At 40.5% G+C, this 15,859-nt stretch overlaps 1 protein-coding gene across 3 annotated transcripts; it reads left to right on the top strand.

Moving 5' to 3' along the window:
- The first annotated feature begins 2,601 nt into the window (after positions 1 to 2,601).
- Positions 2,602 to 12,948, top strand: LOC129754967 (MYND-type zinc finger-containing chromatin reader Zmynd8). 3 transcript variants are annotated; one of them, XM_055751240.1, is made up of 9 exons: positions 2,611 to 2,802; positions 2,906 to 3,163; positions 6,101 to 6,434; positions 6,669 to 7,618; positions 7,683 to 7,958; positions 8,027 to 8,201; positions 8,285 to 10,881; positions 11,375 to 12,037; positions 12,490 to 12,947. In XM_055751240.1, exons 3-9 carry the CDS (start codon positions 6,134 to 6,136, stop codon positions 12,670 to 12,672), a joined length of 5,145 nt encoding a protein of 1,714 aa, XP_055607215.1. In that variant the 5' UTR covers positions 2,611 to 2,802; positions 2,906 to 3,163; positions 6,101 to 6,133; the 3' UTR covers positions 12,673 to 12,947. The 3 variants fall into 3 exon arrangements, with proteins under 3 accessions (XP_055607213.1, XP_055607214.1, XP_055607215.1); XM_055751238.1 differs by having other exon boundaries at positions 2,602 to 2,802; positions 6,101 to 7,618; positions 12,490 to 12,948; XM_055751239.1 differs by lacking the exon at positions 12,490 to 12,947 and adding an exon at positions 12,179 to 12,481 and having other exon boundaries at positions 2,606 to 2,802; positions 6,101 to 7,618.
- Positions 12,949 to 15,859: the final 2,911 nt, after the last annotated feature.

Below are 15,859 nucleotides of genomic sequence, written 5' to 3'. Positions count from 1 at the left end.
TACTTATTTATATTGGACACGGATGCCATAACGCTGGTTAACAAGTCCGTTGCCATGGGACCCATAAACGGGTGACGGCTCTCTTACGCATGATAGCCGCTCAATTTTGCCACGCGTTGTAAATCTGGAGCTCTCTGGCTTCAATTTCACTCTCCGAGATTTATTTTGGGCGACGAAAGTGTTAAGAAATACCTTCATCAGTTCAAGCTTATAAGCTCGCCACATTGCCCAAAATGCGTGAATACGGAGGAAACAGCAGAATATGCCATCTTTGCTGCCCCAGGTTCATGTCAAGGCGTAGAATACTTCTAACTTTGAACGTTGAGAAATGTTAAAAACGAGATGTGTCACGACGGAACTCGTTCCGTACTATTGTCGCTGAATCCTCAAACCGAAATTTTCGTCAATAACAACGCCAGCGACATTCATTTTATTTTTGCAGATGGGCGAGTTTTGGCTGACTTGACACGACATTTTTCATCATCGTTGTTTGATAATGTTGCCGACCATTAGCGCGAAGACTTTGGGTTTCCACTGCACTGAGTGCTATAACCGAAGAAATCGCGCAGATCATGTGCGATTTGATACGGATCAGGAGAGAGGACGAACGAAAAGAAATAGATAATCAACCAAACTTAACAAGCTGAAGGAAGTTTTTGGGCCTCGTAAATACTTCAAAAACAAGGGCGCGTTATAACCCTAATCTGGACTATTCTACGTGTGGTGAAGCTTAAAAGGTCTCACGTACTCAGCTACGATATTTCCTGCCGCAACAAAAGGAAGCGAAGAAACTATTCGAAGGTAGTTGTGACATGGTTTTAGCTTGGTAGTTCCCCAATGGGCCATGCCTTGGTGGTAAAAAATCCTACGGAAATGATCGCTGGGACGGCGCAAGTTACTTTTAAGGCGTAGAAATCGACGAACTAGGATCAACTTCACCCACCTTAACTTGGAGCCCATCATGCAGGACAACGTTGTTATCTGTCTTGACTTGGCCGCTGGCGGTGGCAAATATGTAAGCACGAACCCTTCAATACGCATACGCATTTGATGAATTCCACCAAACGTTCGGATATGTGATGTGTTGTTGAACGTGATTGTGATACTAACTCCAGAGCATGTGCATGTGTGTGGTTGTTATTTTCATTTACATAGTATTCCGTCTCACGACATAACTTGACGAACATAATTCCTAAAATTCACTCGGTCCATGGTAACTGTTCTCCAATTTTTCGGACACCCCACGTTCGCCAGATCACGCTCCACTTGGTCTAACCACCTAGCTCGTTGCGCCCCCGCTCGTCTTGTTCCTACCGGATTCGTAGCGAACATCTGTTTTGCAGGACAGTCGTCCGGCATTCTCGTAACATGTCCCGCCCAGCGTATCCGGCCAGCCTTCACCACCTTCTGGATACTGGGTTCGCCGTAGAGTCGCGCGAGCTCGTGGTTCATCCTTCGCCTCCACACTCCGTTCTCCTGTACGCCGCCAAAGATGGTTCTTAACACTCGTCGCTCGAATACTCCGAGTGTACTTAGGTCCTCCTCGAGCAATATCCATGTCTCGTGCCCGTAAAGAACAACCGGTCTAATGAGCGTCATATACAGGTTACAATTCGTGCGAGGGCTAAGTCTTCTCGATCGCAGTTGCTTGTGGAGTCCATAGTAGGCACGACTTCCGCTGATAATTCGCCGCCGGATCTCACGGCTGGTGTCATTGTCGGTGGTCACCAGTGAGTCGAGTTAGACAAAGTCTTTGACTATCTCCAGCTCGACAGTTCGGTAGTACATCTGATCTCACGAGTAAACCAAAAACAAAAAAATACCTCGTCTTTGCCTGAGACACCCTGAACAAATCGAAAAAAACTACTTGGCCGAATTTTTTGGGCTTCTAGGAGCGTGATTATATTCGACGGGGTTAACTCTTAGGTGGCTTCAGTACGGTGGGTATCATAACTCAAATTGCCCGATATGTCGCAATTAACATATGTGATATCTATCAGAAGCAACTACTTGCTGGAGGGCCTGAAGAAATTCGATTAAAAAAAAGAATCGTAACCTCAATCATAAACAACTTAGAAGGACGCCTCAGGACGCCATCCTCGTAACCTTTCTGATAAAGCACTCTATCTCTAGCGTTCCAAGTTAGCGAGATCGAACCTCAGTCATTTGAAAAATCACCTTTTCCTTTAGCAACCTTTGAACTTCCGTATCATGTCACTGAACAAAAAACCTTTATAAACCTTTAAATGACTAGATCAAAATATTTGTTTAATCTTAAAATAATATATGATGTGTTGAATTCAAAATAACAAAATCATATGTCCCACGGCCTATTTTGAAGTTCTTTTGATAAATTAAAAATGCAGTAGGAACAATATAAAAAAATGTCCTCATCACATTTTGAGAATCCTGTGAATAAATTAAAATTTAAAAATAAATTAAGATAAAAGTTTACAGTAGCGCAAATAAAAAAATTATTCCCGCACCAACCAATTAATCTCAACCCGTTTTACTGCAAGCTAACGACAGGTTCAACATTTACCACAAAGAATTTTCACTCAGCTTATTCGTGATTCGACCTCCCAACAAACGGAGAAGGTTTTTCTGCTGCTGCTTCTGTGTGTATATGTCTGCATTTAGCCACAGACAGAGGCCCCCGATTTTGGATCACCCTGTGCGCTTCGGAAGTCAAAGCAAGCGTGTACGTACAGTTTATTCTTGGTCTTGGAGTGCAGAGGACGAGTTGTACAGCAGAAAGCAAGCTGGTGTCACTACTGTGGTGTATAATAGTGAAAAAAGAAGGTAATAGTAGGCCAGGCCAGCCAGCCAGCCATCATCGCACAATTGAAGATATTCGCATATTTTTTTCTTCAGCTCGCTCTACAGTTTTGTTTTCTTTTTGCAGAGAAAGTTTTTGGTTTGGATATTTTGATTGCGGGCGATTATTTTATCAACTAGTCTCGGAACGGATAGGTACCGTGGTCGTCGTCGCCCCGAGAGAAAGACCTGCGTTTAGCTACCGGAGCTGCTTTCCTTTCCTCCTGCCTCGGACATTATGATGAACGGCGGCATCGTCGAAAAAGGAGGTCCCGGATAAGAATATTTTGGAAGGTCCCGATTTTTGTTGGAGGGTTCAAAACCCTGTAGCTTTTCCCCTAGATTGGTAAGTGGAATTTGTTTTCGCAACCTCTATGGATGTATCTTTATTTGCTAATTTAGTTGATTGATAGCGCCGGGGGTGATAATTCCACGTACATTTCGAGAAAGAAAGTGAAAATATTTCACTAAACAATTGAGCTGCAAATGTCGCATAATATCGAAAATCATGTGGTGCGGGCGACTGCTTTGTTTAGTCATTGCTGCCTCCTTTGATTAGCTAATAATTTGGAAATTGTAGGGACAAAATAATTTCTTTTTCCGTCTTTTCAATCATTGTAATCGTACATTCCGGAATTGCTTGGGCGGCATAATTAAGGCTGATTTAGTAAAATTTTTGCATATGCATATTGAAATGATTATGTGACGACAACGCGGCCCTATTTTCTGTACACATACGAGCAAGGAACAATTCTCGCTATCACCAGAAGGTGGCACTTTGAAGCCATAATATTGATTGGCTGACCTTGGGCTTGTTCATAGGGCTTAGTAAACCTTGATCATCGAATACAGTTTCCTAGAATCGTAGGTAATACGAGAAGGAACAAGGGCTTATTCAAATTTATGACCTTAGGTTGCGAACAATCCACACAAGGGTTAGGTTTGGTTCACGCATCCAGCCATTGCACGAACTCCGACAGCCGAGTTTTTCTTGTCCATTTGTACGACGGCAACCATTTCCACCTTTCGTTTTGTTGGTGTGGTTGGTATGTATGCCCAGAGCTCAGTACAAAATTCATCGGCTCAACTTTTCTTTTCTCGCTATTCGCGTTGCCTCCCTTCTCTGGTACTCGCACAAACACACACTCGCATGAGGATGCTCCGCATCGAGTACACACAATCTGTTTTGTTAAGCGCGTTTCGATGTGATGCGCTATAATTTTGTACGCAAAGAAGAGGCTACATAACTATTCCGCACATTTGATAATAATAATATACAGAACGGAACGGCAACGCGGGCTGAATTATTTTTCACTTCATATAATTGTTTGCACCCCATTTGCATTGATCAATTATTGTGTCACGTCATCACTCTGAGATACATTGAATTCCTTCAAAACTACATTTTGAAATTGTAAACTAACTGATTGATTTTAGTTTTTCTTAAAAGTTATTAAATTGTACACATGCATTTCAATCATTTTCATTTCCATCCTCAGATCCATTTCCTCAATAGGAACAGAAGCCCTATACAATTTACTATTTCATTAGTAGATACATACAAATGTTTATATTTAATTTATTTGATAACAAAAAAACTATTTTGAGTAGGTCAATATCAGATGAAATATTTGTCATGGCCTGTTTATATAAATAAATTTTACAGACACGAATGCCATATAAATGGTAAAATGTCTTTAAGAAAAATAATAATAATAGTAATAATAAATAAAGTGAGAAGGCTTAGCATAATAAAAACCATGGCTGTTCAGCATTAAGCTTTTCTACCATGTGGATTTTTTCCCATGAAACGTAATTATTTACCATTGTTATAAACAAAAACTTTTGATAAAACTCACCTTCGATGTCGTCGAAATGTCAATATTTTACGGTAATCACAGTGCTTTTGCTCAATGCCAGCTAAAACTAACCTATCCTTTTTTTCCTTAAGCTTTCGTTGGCTGAGGATAATTTGCCCATCTTTCCTACCAGTAACGTTGTAATGGTTAATTACATTTCAATAGAACCTAGCTAAACTCTTTTCGACAACTGGTTAGGTACCTACCTATTCTAAATTTCATAAAATGACAATTTGTATGAACAAAGAAATGAACTCGCTTTATTTATGAATTTTTTTTTTTTTTTTTTTATTATTAAAACTAGTTTATTAAAGGCCTTTTACTTTTACAAAGTTTCAATGTGCCGAGTGTGTTCGTTTCACTAGGTTAGTAGGAAAGGGGGCCGTAATAGTCGCGGCGACTCAACAGTTAGAAAAAAAAAAAAAAAAAAAAAAAAAAAAAAAATTTAAACAAGGGTATTTATGAATTAACAAAATTGAAAATATCACTAAAAGCAGTGAAGCTTCCAGAAAAACAAATCTTCAAACTTCTTTAGCCATTTGACTTCACTTGTAGTTGTTTTGGTGAAAAATTAAATTAAAAAAAAATACCGGTGTTTCAGCCAAAATTAGTACAGCTACTTCGACGTTGACTGACTGACTGACTGACATGACTCGTAAACATTTTTAAGAGTGATTTTTAAGGTGTTTGTTCTCATCATGGCTTTAGGAGCCGTTCTAGTTTTGAACAAGTGTTTAGCCCAACTGTATAGCTGAAGATCTCTAAATTGTCGATCTCTGTTGCCAACAGGTTTGCTTCAGCCGATGGATCAGAACATCATCCAAATGATCAAATCCTGTTATCAGCTGATGCGAAGTGCTATTTAGATGTTCTGGAGAATATAACAACAATGTTAAAAAAATTAACATTAAAGATGCAATGTTTTCGAAAGCTTAGACATGAGATGCATCACTACGCTGTTCCAGCGTCTTCCAGGACATTATCCCTGTTTTATTTTTCTCAAAGGGCGACACATATCAATTCAAAAAAAAGTTAATTAACAGAGAATCACCATTGAAGAAGAATGTTCAGTTTGATGTAATAAAAGATGAAGAAATTCTGAAGATTGTTGTGAATCCCAATAATGATTCATCATATTATGGCTAAACAACCCCATTTATTGAATAACTATAATTTGTAACGTTTTATTTATAACCACATTTTGTGAGACGTTAACAAGCTCCAATGTATAGTGAGCTGCAATGGCGATGTAGTGGTGTAAATTTTCGGGATCAAAGAAATTTGCAAGTATCAGTAAACCTAGCGGAGAACTCACGTTCACACCTTATTTACGTATTACATATTTCCTTCATTTTCAATGCTACCTTGGCGTTGATGTTGTGTTTTATTTTGAAACTATAAATTTCACCTTTTCTTATCTGCAGACAATTTTAACCGTAGCCTGAGATATTGCAAATATGTCAGCTTCGGGCAGCCCTCAGAAGGATGTCAGCAGTCAGATGCCGAAGATGTCTTCACCGTCCGCGCCCACAGTGTCTCCATCGGTTGCCGGTTCCTTTATCGACTGTCGAAATGTGTACCAACTATCTGGCGTAGGCGTCTCTTCCACGAATCAACAGGGAACGCCTCCTAGCCAATCTCCACAGGATGTAGTGAAAATAAGATTCAGAAGAGATGTCAGTGGTAGTGGAGTCGCCGTAGCCAATCGATCTATTGTCACGACAGCTAATATCAATGCTGTACAACCTACGGCAGAAGGTAACAATCGCACTTTTCAGGATACCAATAGCAATTTCAAGCCATCACCCAACATTTCATCACTAATCAAAACTCAAGACTCAAGAACAACCGCAAGTAAGCGGAAGGATGTCAAGAGGCTCATCATCAAGAAACCCCCTGCAACCAAAGCTGCCCTCGGCCAGATGCGGCGTCATTCCGTTTTACCCCGACAAACAAGTTCTAAATTTACCAAAACTCCTGTATCGTTTACAGATAAAACAGAACCCAAAACTACTCCCCAAAAGCTAAACATCAATTTGGCTCAGCTTAAAACGGCGCAAAATAAGATCGTTTTGGTCAAAATGCTCACCCCGATGCCACACAATGGTCCGAAGATCGTTGCTGCGCCCTCGCCATCACCAACAAAAAGCAGCGTTTCACCGACTACGATTGCCCTAGCGCGTAGTGTTCAAGGATTGAGACCCATCCAGACGGTTGGTTCACCCCCAAATCTTGCAGCACTATCACCGGCTGTGGCTGTACCACCGGGTGAAGCTCCTATCCTACAGCCAGAAGTAGGCAAATCCGAAAGTTTGTCTTCACTATCTTCATCTACGCTCACGACAACCTTATCAACTACCAGTACCACCTCATCGTCATCATCGGATATGGGCAAATATAATATCACATTTGGCAGTGAGGAGAGCACTCTTGATGACAAGATAGAAATCAAAAATAGCAGTAAATCGAATGCTACCGAAACAGAAACACATCATGATGACAATGAAACCGTTCATAGTGGGAGGATGTCCAGGGAAATGCGCTGTCTGAAGGAAATGCAGAGCAGTTCCAAAATCTTGACCGAGTTCATGCAGTCTTCTTCGGAGAAGTTAAGAAAACGGTGCCGCTCGGAAAGCCGCAGCTGCGGTAGCCTGACACCGACATCGCAGGTTCGCTTCTCCGTTTCCGGACATGATGACGGCGAAGAACTGGATGATAAGGACGGCAGTCCATCCGGAGGCAGTGCTAAACGACCGGGCATGCGTTCCGCTAATGTGGAATTTTCGTTGAAGCAACGTAAATTTCTCAGTAGCATCCACCAGAACAGCGACGCATCGGACGGTTCGGAAAACGAAGAAGCACGGCAGGCATCGTCTTCGAAGGAGGGAGTTGCGGTTAAGCCGCGAGAAAATTACGGTTCTCACCTTCCCGTGGCTCCCAAGGTAGGTTGATTTTTTAACGTGAACATTTAACAACGACACTAACTGTTTCATATCATATTTTCAGCTCGGGTGGGACAAATTCTGCTGGAGGTGCAAGACATGCGAACCGGGCTTGGAAGCGTGTGCCGGATGTATCCGCTGCTTTCATCCGGTTTGCCTGAAGCTCAATCCAGCTTTTTTCATAGTCGAGAAAAAATGGAACTGCCCGGAGTGTATCAAGTTGCAAAGCATCGAAGATGACTTTCGAGAGGGCAATAAGACTGGTAAGGATAAGCTGAAAATCGAAAGCCTAACGGTGTCCCTTAAATTTGCCATGAAGCGAATGCAGCTGCTGAAGGGGGTTTGTATTTTAAGCAACAGTGTTTTAGGCTCAACTTCAATTTGAAACTATTTTCATTCTTAATACAGAGTGCTATCTGGAATCCATTGGATCGGCAGCAGCTTCCGAATTACGATCACTATGTGACCAACCACCTCGATCTAACCATGTTGCAGAAGAATGTGGCCGATCAAAAATACAAAACAACGGAAGCATTTCAGATCGATGTCAGCTGGATTCTGCATAATGCCTCGATTTATCCCAGTAAGTTTAGTTCAAACAAATTGAATAAATACCTTCCTACTTGTGATTTTATCTGTTTGTAATTCGATTCTGTTTTATTACAGATAACAGCAAGCTTCTTTCCGCGGCAAAGGGGATAATGAAGATCTGTAAACAAGAGATGAACGAGATCGAAGCTTGCAATGAGTGCTACTTCAATGCCAACACGTGCAAGACTTGGTTCACCGAGGTTTGTTCCAGACCACACCTGCTGGTGTGGGCCAAGCTGAAGGGATTCCCGTACTGGCCGGCTAAGGTGATGACTATTAATAGCAATCAACTGGTTGATGTGCGCTTTTTCGGGGACCACGATCGCGCCTGGGTACCGGTGAAAGATTGCTTCCTGTTTTGTGTAGATGATCCAAACACGAAAAATCAGCGGCGCACCAACATGGCCGAGTGTATGCGAGAAGCCGATTCGTATATTGCAAAATTGAGAAAAAAGTTTGGGCAATTTCAATATGCAGATTTTAGAGTTCCTCTGGACGCAAACAAAATGGACAGTCATTTGGAGAGTATGATTCCGGGTATTTTAAGAAAAATCGCCGAAAATGGTGATTCACACCGGACAAAGTTAATGCTTAAGATCATCAAAACCGCTGACAATTTTTTGTCGGTGTCCCCAGTTTCCAGTAACGCCCCGACGTTTACAACTGAAACAACCCCGAGGAGCTCCCGCTCCGAGAGTTTCGATAAAAAACAAAAGTTTTCGATAAGTCCTATCGCCAAATCGTATGATGCGAGCACATCTCCGAAGCAGAATTGTGAAGAAACTAAGAATGAGACTCAGAACATAATAACACCACCGGAAGGTGAAATCACGCCCGTAACTGGTCGAATGTATCCTATAAGAAAGCGTAAAAGTACTGAAGAATCGCCGAATGTTGAGGATACGCCTAAAGTGACACCGACAATTACACAGCGTCCCATAAAAAAACGAAACAGTCGAACGTCAACCAATTCCAACGCATCAACAGAAATTAAGGGTTGTCATGAACCATCGAAAGCGGAGGCTTCTGTTGTTGCAAAAACAGCTCCCAGTCGTAAAAGAAAGAGTATCAGCCCCATTGGAGAAGGTAGCACCAAGAACGCTCCCAAACAGAGTAAAATTGAATCAGTCGTACTACAGCGAGAATCGGATAGTTGGAAAACGGTCCCGGCGACCAAAAAGCAGAAAACCGATTCAAAATCTTTGGATGAGAAGGGTGATATTCAGGAGGAAACCGAAAAGAAGGCATTGGATAGCAAGATTGAAGAGCCAGTCCAAAAGGAGGACACCGAAGGGCCAAACGATTCCACAGAAGTGGAATCAGTTATAGGAATAATTAAACCAACATTTACTGAAAGCAACGTTACTTTGAAAAATATGAAAAAGACAGAGGCGGAAGAAGAGAGTGTTACACCTACAATTGCCAAGAGCAACGTGAGTGTAACAGAAACATCTAAGGAGGAAAACTATAATGCACCGAAAGTTCCGAAACCGATTGAAGACAAAAGGTTAGATAAACAGCCTTCAGTCCTATTGAACGCGGTTGAAATTAAAACTGAACCTGCAGAAGAGGAATCAGCCCCTACGGTAGGGGCAGCTGTTTCAACCAATGTCCAGATTCCTCCTAAAACTATTGCAAGTCTAAATTTTGCTCAAACTCCACAAGCTACATCTAATATTTCAGCAAATTCATTGCCACTTGCACCACCTACACAACAACTGCTTCCAATCAAATTGGAACCTCTCTCAGATGATGAAGCTTCATCGCACAATGACGAAGCAACGGGACCTGTTGCAATGAGCAATACCGCTCCGTCTTCTCAAACTGTAGTGATACGTACTAACAATCGAATAATGGTCAAAGACATCCACAAGCTCACCAATCAAATTGGAACAAGATCTGCCGCAAATCACGGTCATTTGAATGCAAATGGTGGTCAGCCCGTTGTTGTCACGCCTGTGGAAAAACAAAAGGCTTTACCAAAAGTTATCACCAGACAACCTCCTATGACTATCGTACAACAACAGCAGAAGCAGATGAGAAAATCTTTGGTTAATGCACAGTCGATACAAGCAAACAAACCCCAAAACCCCGCGACACCCGTTGCCGTTTCATATTCTGGAAATAAAAATGGTCACAATGTGATGCACATGGTACATATACCAAGCCCTCTCGGTCCCGCAACAACTTCTCGCGAAAGCAGTAGCCAATCGACGACCGTAAATACTACTCGAGTAACCTCTCAAGCGTTAGTTTCCCTTCCTAAAATCGCTAATGTAGGCACCATGCAACACTCGGCTGCTCCTGCTGCTGCTATTGCCACACCAATGCAGCAACAAGCCGCCACCGTCGTTCCACCGGCTGGTGTGTCTGCTGCTGTTCTCCCAACTCAAGCCCAACAACCGGTTGTAGCAACACCGCCACAATTGACGACAACGACGATGACGACGGTTGAAGAACAGCAACAACAGCAGCAGCCAGAAGAAAGTGGTCAACATATGATGGCTGGATTTATCACGCCCAGTCTGGCGGCGGCCGTAACGGAAACGATCGTGTCGGCCCCACCCAAGATGCAGTCCCGTCCCAGTGGAGCGCTACGTTCCGAAGGTGACTGCGTGTATCCGTCCGGGGCGGGACCGGTGTCGCAAATTCTCATCAACAACTCCTATAAGGTGAGCACTGGATCATCAGTCTCTTAGCAGTCATTTCATTTGAAATTTGTTATATTTTTTAACTTTTCTCTCGAATCAATATTTTCCGATATTTCTAGCTGTCCTCTCAATTTACTTGAAAGTCAAATTGATATTTTTGATTGTCCTTTCACTCTTTTCATGTTTTATCGCCATTTAAACTTAGCGATGGTGTCCTAACAAACTTCAGTTTGATATGCTAATATGTTTAAAGTGTCGTTTTCTCAATTCACTGTTTTACTCTTTCAAACTGTCCTCTCAGTTCACTTGAATTTTTCCTATTTTTTTTAGCATTATTTCCTCAATACTTTGAGTTGTTATCTCATTTCTTTTAAATTCCTCAACCAAATTTTTTGGCGATCATCTTATTTTGTTTCGTGTTTCTTTTCATTTTCATCCAAGCTCCTCTTAACGCTCTTAAATTTGGAATTTTAGATTTACGTAGCAATATCTGAAATACCTCTACTCGTTACAGATGGCCGACTTTTTCCGGTCTGTTATCGAGGACACGCTGGCCGATCTCTCGAGCAACAGTGGAACGTTGGAGGCAAAGGTTAAGGTGTTGGAGCTGGAAATCGAAAAACTTAAACACTGCCACCAGCAGGAACTGGCAAAGCTGAAACACAACTCCGATCTCGTGCTGTGCGAGATGCGTAAAAATATGGAAGTGGAACGCACCCGTCTCGTAAACGAGGTTCGACAACAGTGCGAAATTGAGCGAATCCGATCGGTAGAACAGGCCAAGAAGAAGCAATGGTGCACCAACTGCGGCAAGGAGGCCATGTTCTATTGCTGCTGGAACACATCTTACTGTGACTATCCGTGCCAACAGAAGCACTGGCCAACGCATATGAACAGCTGCAATCAGAGTCAGTTCAATCTGCCAAGTTCGGCCATTGCCAGCAAACCACAGGCCACCAATGTGATAAGCAACGCAAAAGTGGCCAACCAACCGCAACAGCAACAGGTCACAACACCCAAAATCACTACGGTGCAGACGTTGAACATGAATGGCCGATCCGGACTCACGATTCAACCTGCCTCAGTGGCCGCCCAGCAGCAGCATCAGCAACAACTCATCATCACGTCGACGCGTGGCGGTTCACAGCTGGGCAAGGGACAAGGCTTTCAGCGGATGGTAAATTATTGATCTGTGTTATTTCGCTTCATTCCGTTCTTGCTCAGTTGCTCTATCAAATTATTGTTGATCGTTTTTAGTAATGTTGACATTTTCTTTTCTTTTTTCTTTTATTCCTCCCCTTTTCGTTAATTTTTGAAGCGTTAATATTTTAAGTTCATAATTTCGGCGGGTAGCGCTATCTGGATTGAATATGTACATTATCATTTCATTGTTTATAAATTAGTGTCTACAAGGAGAACTATGTAGAGCGTTTATATATTATTATAAATATTTTAAGTTTTTATAAATATAAGACATTAGAATAAAAATGTCTAGTTTATTTTATTTTTTGAGAAAGTTGTATTATTTATCCACGTGATTCTACAGTTCTTCACGACAGCATTTGGTAGTTAGTTGATCGGGTGAGTTTCAGACGGGTGCCGCAAACCCTTTCCATTATACACTTTCAGATGATAAATCCGGTTATTGGTGCAGTGAACCAGTCGAATCAACCAACACCGTCGTACACCATCGTTAGCAGCAACTTAAGCAGTAATCAGCCACCTGCTTCATCATCCACCATCAATCCGATGGGGATACTGACCCGATCTAGCGCAGCTGCCACTGCTCGATTCAACAACGCTCACAAGTAAAACCTCGAGCGATTACCTGTGTATAATAGTTTCGAATTTTAACAATTGCTTTAAATCCGATACCCGATGTATATTTCTGCGATTAGTAGGACCTAGCTTCGTTGTTCATTTGTATATGTATTAAGATATTTTTGTAATTAATGAACAAAATTTATGAACTTGGTTCAATGAAAGAGAGGAAACATCGAGTGAGAACGGCAGTTCAATTGATAAAATGTAATCGGATATATCAACTTTTACATTGTAAACCTGTTCAAAGATTGTAAATATTTTCTTCATAATTCAATAAAATTCTTTAAACAGAAAAGTTTTAGCTTAGCTTAGCTTGATTGACTACTCACACCCACCTTGAATCATTATACCCGAAATGCTCCTTAAGATGTCTGGATGAAAAATTTAAAAGTATTCTATAGTATACTCTGTGATTGATTACTAAATTTGGTTTTAATACAAGTCAATATATTTCGGATTCCAAGATCGCAGGCGTGGCTCAGTAGAACAAGTTCCATCAATTTTGTTTAGAAGTCAAATGAACGGAACCTGGGTTTGTCTACTCATTCACAATGCACAAAATTGATGCTTTCTCCTTAAACATCAAATTCTTTAAACAAATTTAGTTTGGTGAATTAAGAGAAATATTAAAACTTGTCAAATGTTAGTCACCGAGGGTAGACGGCCGCAGTACGGTTATTGAGACAGTTAGTTTTACCATTTTTCAATCACCTAGCAAAAATGTGAATTTTACCTACAACGTAAGTTTAACCTCGAAAAGATAGAAAGTACCATTTTAGAATTTACCTTTTTTCTCGGTGAATCTCGGTGAAATTTTTATTCTGCTCAATTCAGGAAAACTTCACCTTGCTACGAGGTAAGTCTTACTTTTTCTGGATTTACCCTTTTTCTAGGCGTATTCTACCTTTTGGTCAGCTCGTTCAAGGTAAAGTTTACCTCGTTGTGAGGTGTTTTTCACCTCGACGAGGTTAAAGTTTACCTTTTTGGATTTCACGGGCATTCACCTTTTTATTTCGGTAAATTTTAGCTTTTTATTACTTTCCGTGGACGATAACAACGATAGTCTTCTATTGACTAACATCTTATACAGCTTGCTTTGTGAGAAACATCTGAACTTTGCTCACGGAGTTATTGCAGTTAGAAGAACCTCTTATATGGGCCTCCCGCAGGGTTCATGTTTGAGTCCACTTTTGTACAATTTTTGGTGTCTGTCACAGGATCTACTGAGTCTCTTCTGCACAGACCTTTAAAAGATAATTTAGACAGATGGCCTTCCTGGGCTTAGGGGCTTGGGATTATTTTGATGGTCCCACAGGCCCATTTGGGTCCTTCCTCCACCCCATACGCTTCTTTAGAAGTGGGAGGGACTATTTATCCTCTGGATAATTATGTTTACATTATTTGATCAATTCCTGTACGACTTGTTTGTCTTACTCCCGCGTATGTCCAACACCGTACATTATATTTTTATCTGATACTTCTTTAGATCTTCATCACATCCATATGATCCTTTTTAGGATTGGTCATTGTTCAGATTTACTGTTTGGGATTGAGTTTTCTCCACAGAAAACGATGATGGTTGTTTTCTCTAATAAACATAGACCTGCTCAACCTAAGCTTCAACTCCTAGGCAGGACGATCATTCAATCGAGGTGTTTAAAGTATCTTGGGTGTGACACTTCGGAGTTGCAGAAACTAGTTTAAACTTCCTGATTCTCGCACTAATCATTTCACAATCTTATCCACACACTTTTTGTTAGTCTTCCTGCCATTAATGTTGTTCTCCCATTCAACCATGGCTATCCATCATATCGATGTAGTGGAGCGCGGTACCACATCCCCTCTTTTCTCTAAGATTCCAATTTTATCATTTCTCAAATTAAAGAAATAATATATACAACTATTATAGTTAAACTATCTTTTGTCGGAGACCTAGCGTTAATAGTTTCCTAAAAGTATGTTTCGTAACAAGTAGTATTGTATATCATATCATTCTTGATATTGCTCAACTTAAAAATCAATACATATTGTATAGCATATTACACAGTGATTCTTGTTTACAATGATGGCTATAAATTAAATAATTTATATGTAACTATAGTATAACTTTTCAACTCTACTAACAAACTATCAGTTCATCATAATCTTTCTACTGTGTTCATCATAATCTATTCAACGTGTTTCCCCTAATACCTCCTTTTTTTCAAAAAATGCTTCATCTTTCTGAATCTTATCAAAAGTGAATGAAGATAAAGAGTATTTTATTCCTGTTGGGAAGAGAGTCCGCTGCGACGATTTAGTTGATCTATTGTGGTATTACCCTGTGTTACTATTTTTATTTTGTTATGCTACTTGACACCCCTGCACTATTGGTTGAAGTTACAGTTGTTAACCGGTAGCATTACAAGTACACACATATCTAGGTAGGACCTCCAAGTGCACTCTAAGATCCATCCACATGCATGTGCTGCATCATTGAGGTGTATAATTCCCAGGTATACCCGGCTAGCATTTCACTAATGCTAAAACCGCCAACCTTCATCATTCTATGTGTGCCAGGTTATTTCACGACCGGGATTCGATCTCATGACCGTTGGCTTAGAAGATAAGGATGAAAAGAATGCCTGTCTCCTAAACTTCCTCATATTAAATAAAAAACAAAGGATTATGTAAATTAAATATTTGCTTAGTTCACTATTTTTGTTCATGTTTAGAATCACTAAATACAAGGTTAATTATTTTTTTTTTAATTTCCGTTTGTTTATTGTTATTATTATAGTTATTAGTTTTTTTTTATTTTTATTTTTTTTTTTTTTGCGTGAAAATCTGTCCCCATGTAATCAATCGTTAATTGCTTTCGAATGAAACGGTCATGTTTGATTCTGTGTTTTCCAAATGTACATGTGCACAAGTGCTTACTGTAATTTCATTTTATGTTTCGCAAGAAATATCACTCCGAATAGTCCAAACAAATTTAAGGAGATCACCAACAGAGCACATATCTTCAAGATGTTTGTAACTGGGTACGGGATAGCTATATAGTCATTTGTACAGGAATTCCTATAGAATTTCTATTAACTAACTACTTTTCTATTACTCTCTACAAACCCAATGCGAAAACCAATTTTAAATTAACGCTGATGTTTTGTTCTTTGAAAGCATAGCGGTTATAAAT

Source organism: Uranotaenia lowii, chromosome 3 (genome assembly GCF_029784155.1).
Source record: "Uranotaenia lowii strain MFRU-FL chromosome 3, ASM2978415v1, whole genome shotgun sequence".
Classification (NCBI taxonomy): Eukaryota; Metazoa; Arthropoda; class Insecta; order Diptera; family Culicidae; genus Uranotaenia; species Uranotaenia lowii.
The sequence above is the reverse complement of the archived record's forward strand: the minus strand, read 5'-3'. Positions and strand labels throughout refer to the sequence as shown.